Consider the following 15485-nt stretch of genomic DNA (forward strand, 5'->3'; position numbering starts at 1 on the left):
ATGCATTTGACTTCAAACGAGTGTGCGGAGACTTTAACTGTATCTGTGACATGTAATGTATCTGTGCAAAAGAGGCGCTGGAATATTTGAAAAGTAGTATTTTAAGATTACATTTTTTAAATATCATGGTTTTCGTCAGTACCAGTTGATTGCAACACCCATCATTTGACTCATAAACCACAATGAAAGGATGCACATTACCATCTCTGCATCTGTCTTTGAATTATAAATCCCTTCACTCATCCATAAGACACCAAAGATGACAGGCAGGAGAAATAAAGGGTGAGTCAGAGTTCCCTTAAATGACATTTATTTATTTCTCTATCTTGGTTTGCAGTAAACATGAGCAAAAATGTACATACAGTAAGAGCAAAACATAAAGATCCAGAATATAATTATCATCCTTTTTGGGGCGAGAGTGTCTCGACAAATTTCATGAAATACCTACACCACAGTCTTAGGCAAAAGTACGATTTAAGACGAGGGGTTCGGGAAGCGGGGAGGGGGAGTTGTTTGAAAGTAGTTGATTCTCTCTGACATTTGCGTTGGACCGGGTTGCAGTTTTGTTCTGAAGAGTTTCTGGTTTGCACTTGAAAGTTCTCTGAAGGCTTTTCTGATGTTTTCCCTTTAATGTCTGAACACTTAGTTTCAGAAAACTTCCATTTGCAAACAATGATCTCAATTTAATTTAGAAAGGACTCGAGCCATGACCAAACATTTTCCTATATTAAAAACACTTTTCCATCCAAGCTGTTAACATTTCCCCGTTCGTTGAATTCAATGCTAAACACCTATCAGGTATAGCTCCCACGACATGATACAATCCAAGTTAATACATTCTCTCCTCTTTACAACAAAATAGCAATAAAAATACTCTTTTCTTATAAATAAAACAACACTTTGTTTGTAATATTCCATCACCATACTTCATGCTGGCAAAAGTGCCTGACTGCAACATCCCATTCTTCTTCTTCGCTTTTTATGAGCCTTTCTACTAAATACATCTGCACAAGAAATAAATATTGCTTTTTGAGCTCCAAATTATCTCCAAATGATCACAGAGGAAGAAAAGAAACATACAAGGAGATAACAGGAAATAACATTCGGTGACACCGGGGGACTTCACTGTCTGTCCACCAGGAGGCACTGTTATGTTGCAGTGAGACACGTTGCTTTGGTGCATATTACTATTATTATTATTAATATAATTATATAAGAGCAGGCCTTTCTTATATTACACGGGGTGTTATTCCCTCCACCTGAACCCCTATCTCTGCAGAGGATGTGTGATTGCAAATAAATCAAATTTTGATGAGGATCTTTGGTTGAAGAGCTAATCTTCACATGCACATGAGTAAAAACACGATGTCCAAATCAGCAATGACGCATTTATTTTTGATGAATTTAAGAATGATTGGGGGTAAAATAGAGATTGAATTGACACAAAATGTTGCAGAATCCTTTAACATGAGGGGGAGGAGCGACAAAGTAGGGTAAAGAAATTGAGCGTGCCTGCTCCGGATTATCTCACCAGATTAAGAGATTACAGTGAAATTAAGTAAGTGTAGCAGGAATGCCAGAGGAGAACTACATCATGTCAGTGGACAGTCAGAGAAAAGAGAGCCTCAGCTGGGTGTTGGTGCACACCCCTCATTATAAATAACCTTTCAGACAATAGCAGATCTGTGTCTTTTATATAATGAGTCCAGAGATATTCACGAGTGGAACACATTGCTCTGAGAGGAATGGTGGAGTGGAGCCAGGCCTTAATGTGAGTGAACAGATGCCTGTTCCACATTTGCCGGATTGCTGCAATCTGTAGCCAAATTAAAGTGACTGCACAGATTTAGCCCGCCAACATGTGCAGGTGTCTCTTACAGTAGCCTTTACCGCACACTGAATGAATGCACGTCGAGTAAACAGCACCGTATTCAGGCTTCATCTATGCTTTTCCAACATGGTGGTTAATAAACTGGTCGTCGAGTTGTCATTATGCCGTCAGACTGATTCATACAGCAGGGGGGGGGGGGGGACAGATAAAATGAAAAAGTATCCCCCTCTAGGAAGGAGATCTCCAGTATGTCCATTTCCCTACAGGACTAAAAAACAAAACTACCAACTCACATATTATTCAAGACTCTAGTCACCAATAACGGAATTTGTAAACTATACATTTCGATACCCTGGATGATATTTTAGAGGATGATAATGGGTGTAATTGAAAGAAAAAAGGGAACAAAACACAAACTTCTACATCCTCCAAAACTGTACAACAATGAAGTCAAAGCACACTTGCAGTGTAAATCAATACAAAATATGACAATCGCATCTATTTCTGATACATATGAAATAGATGCAAGACACGCACAAAAAAAAGACCTTTCTAAATATTCAAATTGAAAATAGAGACACAATAAAATGGCTCTTGGTTTAGCTTTAGGAATAAAATGAGGATAAAGGAATGTGTTGATGTGATTCCATTTGATATTCAGGTGGGCGGATCGGAGGGATTGTTAGTTTTCTCAAACTACGAGGATGCTGTAAGACATGTGAAACATTGATGTCTCCTTTCGTGGTTAATATGAACGCTCCAAGCGACACAAACGTGAACACACTCCTGTTTCGGAAAGGTCAAACAACCAGTGTGAATATCAAATGATCCAAAATAATGATCATTCAATGGAAGTCCTCTCATCCGTAGAATGGACTCAAGCATTCATAATGTATGCCACTTAATGAATATTGCACATTGCATGCAACTTCCCGACCTACAGTATGAAATGGGACCCGTGAATGGAGCACACACACACACACACACACACACACACACACACACACACACACACACACACACACACACACACACACACACACACACACACACACACACACACACACACACACACACACACACACACACACACACACACACACACACACACACACACACACACACATGCACAAACGCACGCACGCACTCTTAAAGGTTTTAACCTCTCCTGTAACTCCATTTCTTTTTATGTTGGAGATGCGTATCTTACAGTATGGTGTTAGCGAAACACACACTTGCTGTGTGTAAGGGTTTAGTAGATTACAGTGTGGCCCCTCCTGGTGGTTGGTGTTTGTTTTTTAACCTTAGTTCACACTTAGCAGAGAGGTGGTGAGACGTAGGGGCCTCCTGCCCTCGTAGCACACTTAAGACAATACACACATGCAAAATGGCTTCATCTCTGCATCCACCCGATATACGCGTGGTCTGTTGGATTCTTCTTTTAAGTGCAACAAAATAGACATACTAATATAAGGTTATGATACCGTATAAATACTGTAGATATACACATTTTGTATTGTAATTTGTGTATATTGGTATATAGAGGGGTACTCTATAAGGAGGCAGCAGGAGGGGGGCAGCAGTAAAGTGTTAATGTTGCTGATCCTTTGCAAACTTTGAAAACACATGTTCACACTCTTTACATCCCCTAGTTTGTCATGCAGTATAAATAGACGTCACCTCAAACTAATTTACAGAAAAGAATTCATCCCAAAGCTCACAGACAGAAATAATGACAGGATTACCACCCTTTTATTCTCGCCCCATCTCATCACAAAACTGGACAAACAATTTCCCCGCCCAGAAGTTGTTTTTGGGGAGGAAGGGGTTGTAAACAAATTCTACAAAGGGTGTGAATACTGAGATTTGTTTCTGTGTATGTGCAATGTTGCAGAAAATGAAGAAAGTGGTTTTTCAGGAGAGAAACAACAAAAAGGTCAACCTATACAGTGTTGATCCTCAGCTTGAAAGACACTCTTCCGGCCCACTTGTCTCTTTCACTTCCAGTGGGAATGTTGTTGGCGTTGATCCTGCACTCGATGTTGACGTCTTCATTGGTAGTGATGTTGAGGAACTTGACGGCAACTAAAGGCTGGGAGTAGTTTACCTGCAGACACAGAGCCAAGGGGCGTCTTTAAACACTGGATGTCTGATTCATCGCTAATGAGCCAGCTGGAGATGACAGCCACGGTAAAGAAGGCTCGGGGAGTAACGGAGTGCATGTAACGGGATTACGTCATCAGGATACGACAAAAAGTAAGTGTTCCCCCTTACCCAATATTGTTTGTAAGCTGTACTGTTTTGTAGGCTAATTCTTTAAGTGTGAATCTATACGCCGACTGCCTGAATCTGCTTTTCACTTTCTTTGGTTCAATTTTATTTTGTTGTATTCAATAGTTGAACCTATATGTTCATAAAATAGTGTCTGTGAGTCAGCTCAGATTGTATTTGCTTCATGAAAGACAGGTTTTCCTATAAATACACGTTTTTTATTCTAAATATCTTGGTTTCTTCTTTTCTAAGGTCACATTGTTCTGCTGTTGCGTTACATTTGATATTGAAGTAATACAACTAGTAAGTGTTACAGAATACATTTTTAAAGTAACCCTACCAACCCTGGGCAAAATGTACCATGCATGGATTTCTGACGTGATCTTACCTGAGCTTTCTTGCCATAGTAAGGGTAGTACATAAGGTTGAACGTGCCATTAGGAGGGAAGTACTGCAACTCGCCAATCTTTTCAGTGTCTTCTTTCTGTGGGGGTGAAACACCGTCATGAGATGCAGCCACTTCATGCATCACAACATATAATTAGGAGAGGAAAAGGTGAGCCGAATCTTTATCCTTCTGTAAATCTAAAGCAAACACATTATCTTGATATACACACATCTAGCATCTTCGCTACTACTATTAATGTTTTAATGTAAAATCTATACTCGAGGTCACATCCCGTCCTTACCCATTCATTTTTGCCAATTTTGTATCTCTGAGAGTGAGCACATTAATGGAAAAGAGAGGAGGAACATGCACAAGTGGTGTGAATGACAAAATGGCATGCAGTACAGGTATGATAGTTGAAATGATACAGGACATTAAAGGGAATGGAGATGATGAGTGATTGGTGGCATATTGCAGATGAGAGGGAGGGACAATAGCCACGACTGGGCTGAAATCCAAATGTGAAGCCTTTCATTGTGGAAGGACTAAAAAGGGATTACCTTTGCGCCACAGGTGACAAATGGAGCCTGTCCATCTTTTCCTGGCAGCATCCCGATCACCTGGAGAGACAGAAACACAAGAAGTCTCCAACACCGTCTGCAATGCGCTCTCACTTAAACACACAATCACGTTCCAATTGCCAGAAATAAAAGGTAAGTGCAATAACCAATGACTATAATCGATATGGCTGTAACTAATTAGTATTTTCATTATTAATGTATCTGCTCATTATTGACAGGATTACTAGTTTGGTCAATCTGAGAAAATTGGTGAAAATGCCAGTGCAGTCTGAAAATCTAAAGTGATCTCTTTAAATGTCTTCCAAATACCCAGATATCAACTTTTCAATTATTTTTTTTTTTTTAATTAAGAAATGTCCATATTGAGAGGGAGAAAAACAGCATTTTACTGCTTTTTATGTATTTACTTTATCGTCCACGGACTTTGTTATTATTCCTTAAATCCAAAGCAAAAGGATTACAAATTGAGATTTGTGCATGAAATATGAACGATTAATCATCAAAATATTTGCAGATTATTTTTCGTTTAAAAAAAAGCTTAAATGTCAATTTCAGTTTGTGTTATTTAAAAAAAAGCAAGAAATCTCCATAAATACGGCCTTTTCTCAAATGAATGCATGAAAAATAAACGATTATTAAATCATTCAAATATAACTTTTATTGAACAATTTTACACTAACTTCATAATGTCTATATTATTGTTTATTTGCTTTATTTTAAAAGGTCACATCTGTCACAAAACACTATTCCTCCATAGGATTGAATTTGATGACATCATGGATGGGTGGATTAATCTCCACTAATCTTAATACTGGCTTTCTTTGTTCTTACTGGGCTCGCCTTTCTGCCCTATTTTTATCAAACCAGTTTCATTATCACTGCCTCCATGTCTCCTAGCAACAGCACCCCTCCCCCCTCCTGCCCTCCTTCTTACCCGGTTTAGCTTGATGATGATGCACGGCTTGCCATCCAGGTATCCATAGTAACGGTCGGTGATTCCAGAGCACTCATCGAGGATAGTGCGGTTAAACTGACACGAGCGTTTGGGGTTGTTCTTCACTTCGCCGCTATCCTCCTGCTGGAAGTACTCGTCCGGTTTGCACACGTTGTTCTTCTCCACTTGGGCCGTGTTGTTGTAGGCTGTAAGGCAGCGGGGGGGGGGGGGGGGAGAGTTATTCTGTGTGTAAACTGCATTCAAACGATACGCGGACCCTTTTATCTGCGCGGACGTTGTGTTTCTATGGAAACACCGGAAGTGCTAACTATATAGCATTATGAGCTAATTTACTGTTCACGTTCTGTGCCGCTTTATAGTTATTTTCCACTACCGTTCAACGGGAAATATCGTAATTGTTACCTCATTACATTTACTTTGAAGCGTTATTACTTCATAGATTTAGATTTGCACAACATACAACTTTAAACAAATGATGTTTTGATGGAAATTAACCAAAAACAAAGACTATGAAGACATGTTACAGTTCCAGCTCCTCAGATGTGTTGCTTACCCTTTTAACTACCTCAATGTTTTTTTCTGCTATTACTTTCAGTACATTTTGACAATTATACTTAAATACTTGTACTTATGTACCATTCTTAATGCAGTACTTTGACCTGTACTTGAGTATTTTTACACTGCTTGTATCCGAAGCCACTTACAATAAGTGCACTTACAATAAGTGCAATAAAGCCTAAAGATCATAACAACAAGAAAAGTGCATGTGCATTTGAAATTCACTCAACAACTCAATGTTAGTGCTGGTGCATTAGTTTCAAATGGGCTAAACTCTTTAAGTGATATTTTATTTATTTTGTAATGGCCAAGGCACAAGTGGAACAGTGGGGTTTCAGTCTGCAATGATAAATATGTAGAGTACTTCAACCACTGACTAAAACCAAAAGCAATCTCCAACCCACTTTAAAGGAATAATCTCTTATCGGGTAAAATACAATTCATGCGAGATAGCTGGATAATCCACAGTAAGCTTTTAGAGGTGAAGAGGCCAGACTTACGTGACAAGAACTTGTCCAAAGTCTGAGCGTACATGTCCCAGCTCTCGGTTTTCTGGGTGTTGTAGGTGATCTGGTAGTACTCATCTCCTTTGGGTCTAATCACCATACCTGTGAGAGACAGAGGTGATGGGGTCAGGACACGGAGACACTGGACTGTGATCGCAAAAGGAGGATCAGGACATGATCATTAGTTTAGCGCACCTGGCGTGGAGAGCCTGTCCTGCCATTTCGGCTTGTGGTCATCCAAAGTCTGCAGCATGACGTACATGGTGAGGCAAAACATGCCGGCCAGGAAGATGTAGAAAACTAAATAGAAGAGAAGAATAAGACCTGCAGACAAAGAGAGAAATGAGAGTTGTATTAGTCGTATGAGACAACCATTTCATTAAATCATGTACATTGTTTTTTTCTGTACATTTTTTCATTTTCAGGAGGAATTTAATTGTTAGATAATTGAGCAATTGCACCATGTCTAAATATAATGTAATATTGTTTGTAATGTAAGTTGTAAAGAGTCTTCAGCTACATGAAGACCAAGCCGTTCATGTTTTAGTATGCATTATGGAATAAAAGACGATGACTATTCAATCTGTGACAGTAACTGCTGTATCTTCCTCGCCCTTGCTGTGCAGGTGGCGGTGCATTACAGTGAGAGGGTTTCGATTTCATTTAAGGAGGAAAATCTACATTCGACATTGGCAACTGCAGAGCATCTGATCATTCATTCATAATACCACACGGACTAAGACTAATCTTACATATGAGTAGATTTTAATTAAATGTTGCCTCTGCGTTGTGTCTGTGTGGTCACTTTCTGACAACTAATGGTCACAGGAGGCAAGTTAATCCTCATTAAACCGGCATCGCTTCGTTCCATCTGTCTCTCTCTATCCCACTCACACATGAGTCCTTTAGGTGCTTAAAGGGACATTAATGGTGGAACATTGGCATGAATGGAGTCATTTAATTGGTGAAAACACAATCTCTGGGTTGCTTTCCTCACATATGTGCGTCCATTAAAGCAAGATGAAAAGGCTGCTCTCTGATCGATTTCATTATAGAGTTTCCCTGTCCACGAGGAGGGGGTGGTGTGATGACAGAGGGGGATACAGGAGGAGGAGGACAAGGACCCCCTGGAGACCGGTCCACAGGGTCAGGAGATTACATGCCATCATAGCCTCGGGCCTATTTCATGTAAGACGCCTATAGAGATAATGTTACAATAGAACGAAAGTAGGGCTGCCACTAATCATTGTTTTTCTCATCTTTTATTTATCTGTCTTATCCTTTCTGATTATTCATCAGGTGACATTTCTTGATCGCCTGTTTGATCCAAGTGACAGTCCAAAACCCCTTTTTTATTCTATTTGCATGATGCTTTTTCTCATTGAAAGACAAAGCGTATTATTGTTCTGAATAGTAAGGCTTAAATGACTTGTCGAAAACATGAAATTGACATTTCCACACTCTGTAAATGGTGTATCGTTCGATGACTCCTCGATGGATGTGCTGTTTCCTTCATGGAAATACGTTTGAAGCAGCTGCGTGCTCCCACCTCAGGCATTTCGGTCCGCACAGAGAGCAGGGAAACATAAATAGCTCTTTTCTCTATGACACATCCTTCGTTTTTTAAGCATCGACACCTGAGGCCCTGCGTTGTGTTCTCCACCCCGGAGCCTCTGCTGGACGGCCCCCAGCGTGGAGCTCACTGCCTGTCAGCATCTGCCTCCCAAGCAGCCGGGCTCACAGGAATCCAGAACAAAATGTCAAGGTGGAAGCTGCTCCACGGGGGGCATTACAGAGGATGATTTACAGCTAGTGTGTGTGTGTGTGTTTTGCTATCCAATTGTTCCTGGAATTACTCGAATTGAAAGTAAAAGAAGAGGCGAGAGTGAGCCTTCCCGTCTGTCACATGGAAAAGATCCAAGCGGAGTCATTACAAATAGACAGAGGCCCCGGACCAAGCCTGAGGCACTACTGCGGGGAGAGAGAGTAGCATCAGAGCTACGACGTGACAAAACAAAGTGTCATCCAGGGGGGATGCTGTGCGAACTGTGAATATGACTCCACCCGGGGGAGAGTGGATGCGCAGGCGTGCAAATGGGGGTCATCGTGCAGGCTTTCCCCCTGGCAAAGAGGGTGTTGTGTTCTCTCAGTCCCAGTGATGATGGACGCTGAAGCATCTCTCTTTCACCCCGGTTGTGTTTGCGGACGGCAGTTGAAAGCAAAGAACAAAACGCCGGGCCGGGTGGCTCAGCAGCCTGTCCTTTATTCAGCAGTAATGGGAGGTGTCTCTTTCCTTTCAGAATTAATTAGAGGCCCACAGCTTTGTAAATTGGTGATCAAACAGATCAATGAAATGCTCTGGAATAGATGGAATGAATAGCTTAGCGCAGTGGATCTTTTAATGTCAATCTTTTTATAATCTTGTACGGTCAGCCATCTTACACAGCACCATGGCTCTGTTTCCCATAAGGCTCCGTCAAGGCTCCTACAGTGAAAGCCTTTGGGTTGTTTCTGGAAGAACACTTCATTAGTCCTGTTTTAAATAAAAGCAGCCATGTGTGCCTAATGTCAGCTAGTGGCGGTGTAATATCTAAATGCAGGAGTGCACAGTTTTAGCAATATTTAGCATATGATTACATCTCGTTACACAAAGCAGGACACAAATCTGTGTTTCATCCTCAAAGGAGCCTTTGATCTGATGGTCTGCACGTACATTATACTGCATATAATTACGAGTGGGAACAACACGTTTGCCTTTTAAAAGAGACTGGCAACCTGGCTAGTGTTATCTTGCCTATTTTCTCAATGCGTGTTGAGAAAAGTCGATGTACATTTGATATATTGGCTGCAATGAAGTTAGAAAAGTGTAGGTACAGTAACCGTAAAGAGAATGAGGAAGGGCGGAATGCCAAGTTTCGCACAAGTAGTGGCTGATTACAGGAATAGCCTAATTAACAAGCCTTAGAGAGCACAGCTTAAAAAGGCCACCAGACCTCAATGCACCTGGGACGCACTGAGCTGGATTAAGCTGTACACTGCGGGAGGATTTCAGCAGAGGAAGCTACAGCCGGTGATTCCTAACACAAGCAACGCACAATGTCCACTCACAACCAGAATACCGCTGCGAGTAAAATCACTTTATTCCCACCACAAGCACTAAACTAAAGTGCGGTTGAGTCCCCGTGTTAATATGAAAAATGATTTAAATTCCTGAAAGTGGTTTACTTTGCTATCCTACCCCGTGAATTGATACCCTCCCCATCAGCCAATGAAGTCATTAGATTAGGATTAAATTCCTCCCTGATTTACAGTCACTGGGAGGGGCCGGCCTGGAGGTGATACAAATAGCTTTTGGCCCTCGGCTTTACCCAGATTAAAACGCTCCAATGTCATTAGAACTGAGCCATATGCGCCCTATCGTTTCATGAATCTGTGAAAAAGATGCAGGCTGCTTGTGTCAGAAAGGAGGACAGTGAGTGTGGCAGGGTGTCGGATCTTCCTTTCAAAATCACTGAGGGGGGGGGGAAGCCTGAAAAATGAATGACATCATGTTGAAGGCTCATTAGATAAAACTGCAGGCGGGCAAACCTTTTTTAACTTCAGCATCTCCCTGTGAGAGAAAGTATTACCCGCAGCAGAATTCACAATAAAGCTGGCTAAGGCTCTCGTGTTGCTTCCTAAGAGAGAAGCAGCTGATGGTGTGCACTTTGCAACAGAGTGGGACCTGTTTCAGCAGTGCTGCAGTCATCTGGCTAACTCAAAATGTGAAATAAGTACATATGCCTCCCCACCCCTATGTTGGGCGCATTGCGCAGTGAAAGCTGTGCCATAAATTAATAAATAAAGCCAGAAGCCAGTCAGGAAGGTGTTTTTCCTGCCGCATTCAAATCCAGCACCAGGCATCAGTGGACAGCGACAGACAACTCATTCTCTTGGGGGGAAATAACTTGGTTGAAATGATATTACAGTAACACACTTTCATTTGTGAAGGAGTCCCCTGTTGTGGCTTAAGGAAAGGCTTTAGAGACTCTGACTAAGAACTGTTACGGAGCCCAGGGACCGTGTTTGTTGCATTGCTGAACCGGACAGTACTCACCCCAGCTGCTGGCCGTCCTGCCCAGGAACTCCCTCGTCCTCGGGTTCCATACATACTCCTTCCACCCGTTGTCTCCATCCTTTGCCATTTTGTCATACAAGTGTGGATCCCAAAGCTGTAAATAAACGCGGCCTAATGCAATAAAGCGGCGGGTTGTTAGCAATGAAGCAGAGAAGCACCGAGGCTATATGAGAAGCAATTAGACAGCGCACGAGATGAATGGAAATCAAGGCAAACACGCTACTGTGGTCTATCTGAGAACAGAAAGGTGGATGGTAACAGAAAGAGAAAGCGGTCCTATACACTCCAGCACAGACCTATAATATGCCCTCCCCCCCAGCTCTTGTCTGCATGCCGCAGAGTTTTGATGAGTGGTGCAGAAATCTAGTGATACTGCGGTAAAGCTCTCCCTCCGCCTCTTTCTACAGCACCCCCACCCTCTCCATCCCCCCCACCGGCAGATCTGCCCCCTCCCCCTCCTCCTCCCTGACCAATCATCTGCCCTGAACAGCCGACCCCCCCTCGCAGGCCCGAAGCATGACAGACAACCGGTCAGAGCCCATCGCGTGGTGTCTGAAGGCATCCGTTTATTGGATGTGAGGCCTCCATCGTCATGCCCCGAAGATAAAAACCCACATCCTTAGGATGTTCCCCAAAGGACTCTGAAGTGTCCATGATACATTGAATTCCCTATTGTTGCATTGTTGTCAAACAAGGACTCTATTCATTATGTCATATTACCACATCTAGCATGGGTCAGATTTCATAGCAGCCTGCCAGAGGGGTTTCTTTCGTTCACTCACAATTTGTGAGAAATAAGCTTTGAAAGATAATTATATATAATGCAAACTGTACCTCAATATTGGATTTTGAGTAGCTTTTAAAAAAACTCCTGATAGTGAAATAATGACGGTAAAATGCCTTCACATAGCCTATGCAGCAAGGCTACATGTTAGCATTAACTGCATACTTAAAGCTACATGTATAAGAGTTGCATTCAACCTCACTTTGCATTATAATAACACATTACATCCTTAGTATGCCATTTAAAAAACTACAGAGGTTGGTTAACATTTGACGGATGGTATGCAGCATCTGTTTCTGAGTGCTATCTTGCAGCAGATTATGCATGAGCCGGCTAAAAGTAGGGTAGAGTGACTACAGCGCCCCCACATGGACACAGAGGGAGATGCAACACCAGCTGCAGAAGTGCAGTGGGAACATAATGTCCACTTCCCCAACATCGCCACTGTGAAACACCACGAGGCATGAAAACATGCACAGATCCTGTTTGTTGTGTAAAGTTCATTATATAAAATTTATTTTAATGACAATATCAATGCAAATATAGCACTACAGTGATTTCCAAGGTACACCGTATCTTACCATATCAATATAGGATGGCACTCGTATAATGGCCACTGTTTTAGAAGACACACAAAACCAACAGTTTCTGTAAACTATTTTTGGAAATGATACCTAGGGTTCCATGTCAGTCTGTGAGAAGGTGATTTACTTGGTATCTGGAATTAAGTTGGGCACATAATATAGTCAGTATCATCGGGACATGTTCAGTGTAAGGAATCTCTGCATGCATTGCACTTGCCCATTTCCTTCTACCGCACTTGTGTTTGTTTAAAAAATGGACTCAGTAAAAGCTTGAAAAACCTGGACCCTCAAACACGAGCAGGTGGGAAATCAAACAAAAAGGCCAAGCAGTGACTCTCAAACATTTAGATAGGTCTTCTTTTCACGGGGTGCACTGTAACTGTACAGCTTGGTGCTAACTATCATAAAAACGACAACAACCAAGAGACATTCAAGTGCCTTATACTATTACAGAAGGGCTCACTCTTCAAGGTACAAACTTCAGTTCACGTGGCTTTCAGAAATAAAAACAAATATGTAACAATAAGCACGATATAAATAATGTTTCTGTTGAATGAACACCAGTCGTTCAAGATAGCAGCAAAGTATTCAAAATGTCCAGACATCGAGCCGTTGAAATCTGTACACAAATGAAAGTGGATGTAGAAAAAAAGGTTGTAAATAAAACACATCTTAAAGGGAGTCTTGCATACATTTAAATAAACAACTGTTGGACTGTGCCTTTCTTTAGAGGGCTTACTGTTTATTAGGAGTAGAACTATAGGTAATGCATGGACTGGCTGCAGCAGATAAAGTACTTAATTCTTTTAGAAAAAAACAAGTGAACAAAGTTATGTTTATACAGTATATGCTACATAATATGTATTGATTACAAGTATGAAAATGGAAATAATTGCTACATTTTCAATACAGTTGTACATATCTATTTACATTACATTAGGGTTTAATTTCTCCTAAGCGGATACCATGTTTTGTGCAGATTGTTCCAGCATTCTGTTTGAGGTGATCAATAGTCACAGTCTTATCAGTTGCACCGTAGCGTACAGTCAGTGTAAATGGGTGTCAGTGCTGCGTGGTGGAACAATCACTAATGTGCAACTGTGGATAAGCATGAGGGATGACGTTTTTTTGTATCATTGATCTGTATCTATATTTGGCTGGACCGCACAGTCTGTGCCATCTGTCGCTCCGCCCTCTCTAACGACCCCGGGCGATATATATTAATCTTTTTATACAACCACATGTTATCATAGTGAAGATCTGCTGTATGTAAAAGTCTGACATGATCATCCCTACACATAGTCTTTTACAATACTATATGTCTATCGTCGTGACATGCAGAGAATGACACAGTAAATACGACTTTTCAAGTCTTTAGATATGTATGTTAGGCTAGTTGACAAGTTTTTAATTATGTTGCTCCGGCATCTGGAGCATATTGCTATAAAATTGCAGAAACGTTGAGAAAGTAAATAGATTTACATTACAAATATGCAAACAGATACAGTAGGTAGCTTTTACTCCTCGTGGTGATTATTTGCATCCACAATGACAATCTATTGATACCAATACATCTCAAATGCATTCACGACTTCAAGAAACACTTCAACAGCTTGTCAACGAGTCTTGCCTTTTCTCGCCCACAGAGCCGTTTCTATGCACGTTTGGACAACTGTGTGTTGGAGAAAATATATTTTTCATTTATGTCTCAAGTAGTCAGCAGGAAATTTGGCGACACCAATCTAAGAAAACATCCCAACCATTATTGAATTGGCGTCTTCATGTTGTGGCAATAACACTGGCGTTTTGTGGCAACAAAGCATTGGCAATTAGAACACATCAAGGACACAGAGCAAGTACACATCACCCGGGTAAGAGATGAATTTAGTCTGATTGTAATACTTCATTTCCTCACCTCTGCCCCCCCACATGAGTTCATAGTTTCCAGTAATCTGCGTTACTGTTCAGTTTCTCTCACAATAAAAGCAAGTCTTATCTTGATCCTAAACCCTTTCTTATTAACTGCTCCTCATCTTCACCCCATGTGTGTGTCGAGTCTCTTCAGAGCCGTACTAGCAGCCCTGTCTACCCCCTCAGATCGCCGTGTCCCAAACTACGGCCTGCGGCCTCTGGCAGGGCGGCGTGCCAGTCTTACGGGGCTCAGGTGTCCGTCTCCAGCTAGGGAGGATGGGCATGCTGTCCTGCTTGCACAGGCTTCTGTCAGGGCGCCGGTGGGCCTTGATCTCTTTGCACAGGCAGCGTTTCCGCTCAATGACTTCCAGCAGCTTGCCGTCTCTCTGGCTCTGCGAGGCGGAGGTGGAGCAGCCCCCGCCCACAGGAGGGTGTCCCTGAGCCAGCTGGGCGAGCTGCTGGAACTGCAGCTGAAGGTGGTGCTGCTGCTGGAGCTGCTGGAGCTTCTGCTTCAATTGCAGCTGCTGCTGGTGGAGCTGGAGCTGCTGCTGCTGCCGAGACACGCCCGGACTGCAGGGCACTTGAGGCTGGGCCAGGCCGTGGAGCTGGATCAATTGGAAACAAGTGCATTTATGTTGGATTTCATGAATACAAATGCATGCTCACTGCAGACAACCCTAGCACATGTTGACTACAACTGCAGTTCCTGTGGACAGCCAGGAGAATGCAGCGCTGCTTCATCTATCACAGGGTGAAGGCGGGTCAGCCAGCCGCATGAAGACCGTCTCTGCAGCACACTCAAACTGCGTCAGCACTTGCTATGCAGCTAGAATCTGGGCACAATGTGCTGCTGGAAGACTGCAGCTCATCACTCCAACACACAGTACAGCATGTTCTGGAATCCTCTACTCTCTCCCATTTTCTGACTACATGTCCGCCTGCGTCAGATACCGCTGCAGCTCTGATCGTTCTGAGGCCGGCCTGAGCCTTACTCTGCTC

General features: G+C 42.2%; 2 protein-coding genes across 2 annotated transcripts in view; both read right to left on the reverse strand.

The window, feature by feature from the left end:
* Positions 1 to 293: 293 nt before the first annotated feature.
* Positions 294 to 11590, reverse strand: atp1b2b (ATPase Na+/K+ transporting subunit beta 2b). The gene is made up of 7 exons (XM_034098370.2): positions 11187 to 11590; positions 7286 to 7414; positions 7085 to 7192; positions 6006 to 6211; positions 5051 to 5110; positions 4491 to 4586; positions 294 to 3938 (listed from the first exon to the last, which is right to left on the reverse strand). Exons 1-7 carry the CDS (start codon positions 11272 to 11274, stop codon positions 3774 to 3776), a joined length of 852 nt encoding a protein of 283 aa, XP_033954261.1. The 5' UTR covers positions 11275 to 11590; the 3' UTR covers positions 294 to 3773.
* Positions 11591 to 12545: 955 nt separating this feature from the next.
* The window catches only part of LOC117458003 (neuronal tyrosine-phosphorylated phosphoinositide-3-kinase adapter 1), a 47234-nt gene continuing 44294 nt past the window's right edge, over positions 12546 to 15485 (reverse strand). The window contains exon 7 of the mRNA XM_034098240.2: positions 12546 to 15091. Within this exon, the coding sequence (XP_033954131.1) occupies positions 14669 to 15091 (423 nt within the window). The 3' untranslated portion in view covers positions 12546 to 14668. The remainder of the gene's footprint in view (positions 15092 to 15485) is intronic.

The sequence above is a fragment of the Pseudochaenichthys georgianus genome, chromosome 14 (genome assembly GCF_902827115.2).
Source record: "Pseudochaenichthys georgianus chromosome 14, fPseGeo1.2, whole genome shotgun sequence".
NCBI classification, from domain to species: Eukaryota; Metazoa; Chordata; class Actinopteri; order Perciformes; family Channichthyidae; genus Pseudochaenichthys; species Pseudochaenichthys georgianus.

Excerpts from the sequence above, each read along its gene's own strand:
- atp1b2b (XM_034098370.2), bottom strand. The coding sequence starts at position 11,274 with ATGGCAAAGGATGGAGACAACGGGTGGAAGGAGTATGTATGGAACCCG. Across the intron at positions 7,193-7,285 it reads GGACAGGCTCTCCACGCCAG|GTATGGTGATTAGACCCAAA; the intron begins GTGCGCTAAACT and ends TGTCTCTCACAG. Across the intron at positions 5,111-6,005 it reads TCATCATCAAGCTAAACCGG|GTGATCGGGATGCTGCCAGG; the intron begins GTAAGAAGGAGG and ends CTGTCTCTCCAG.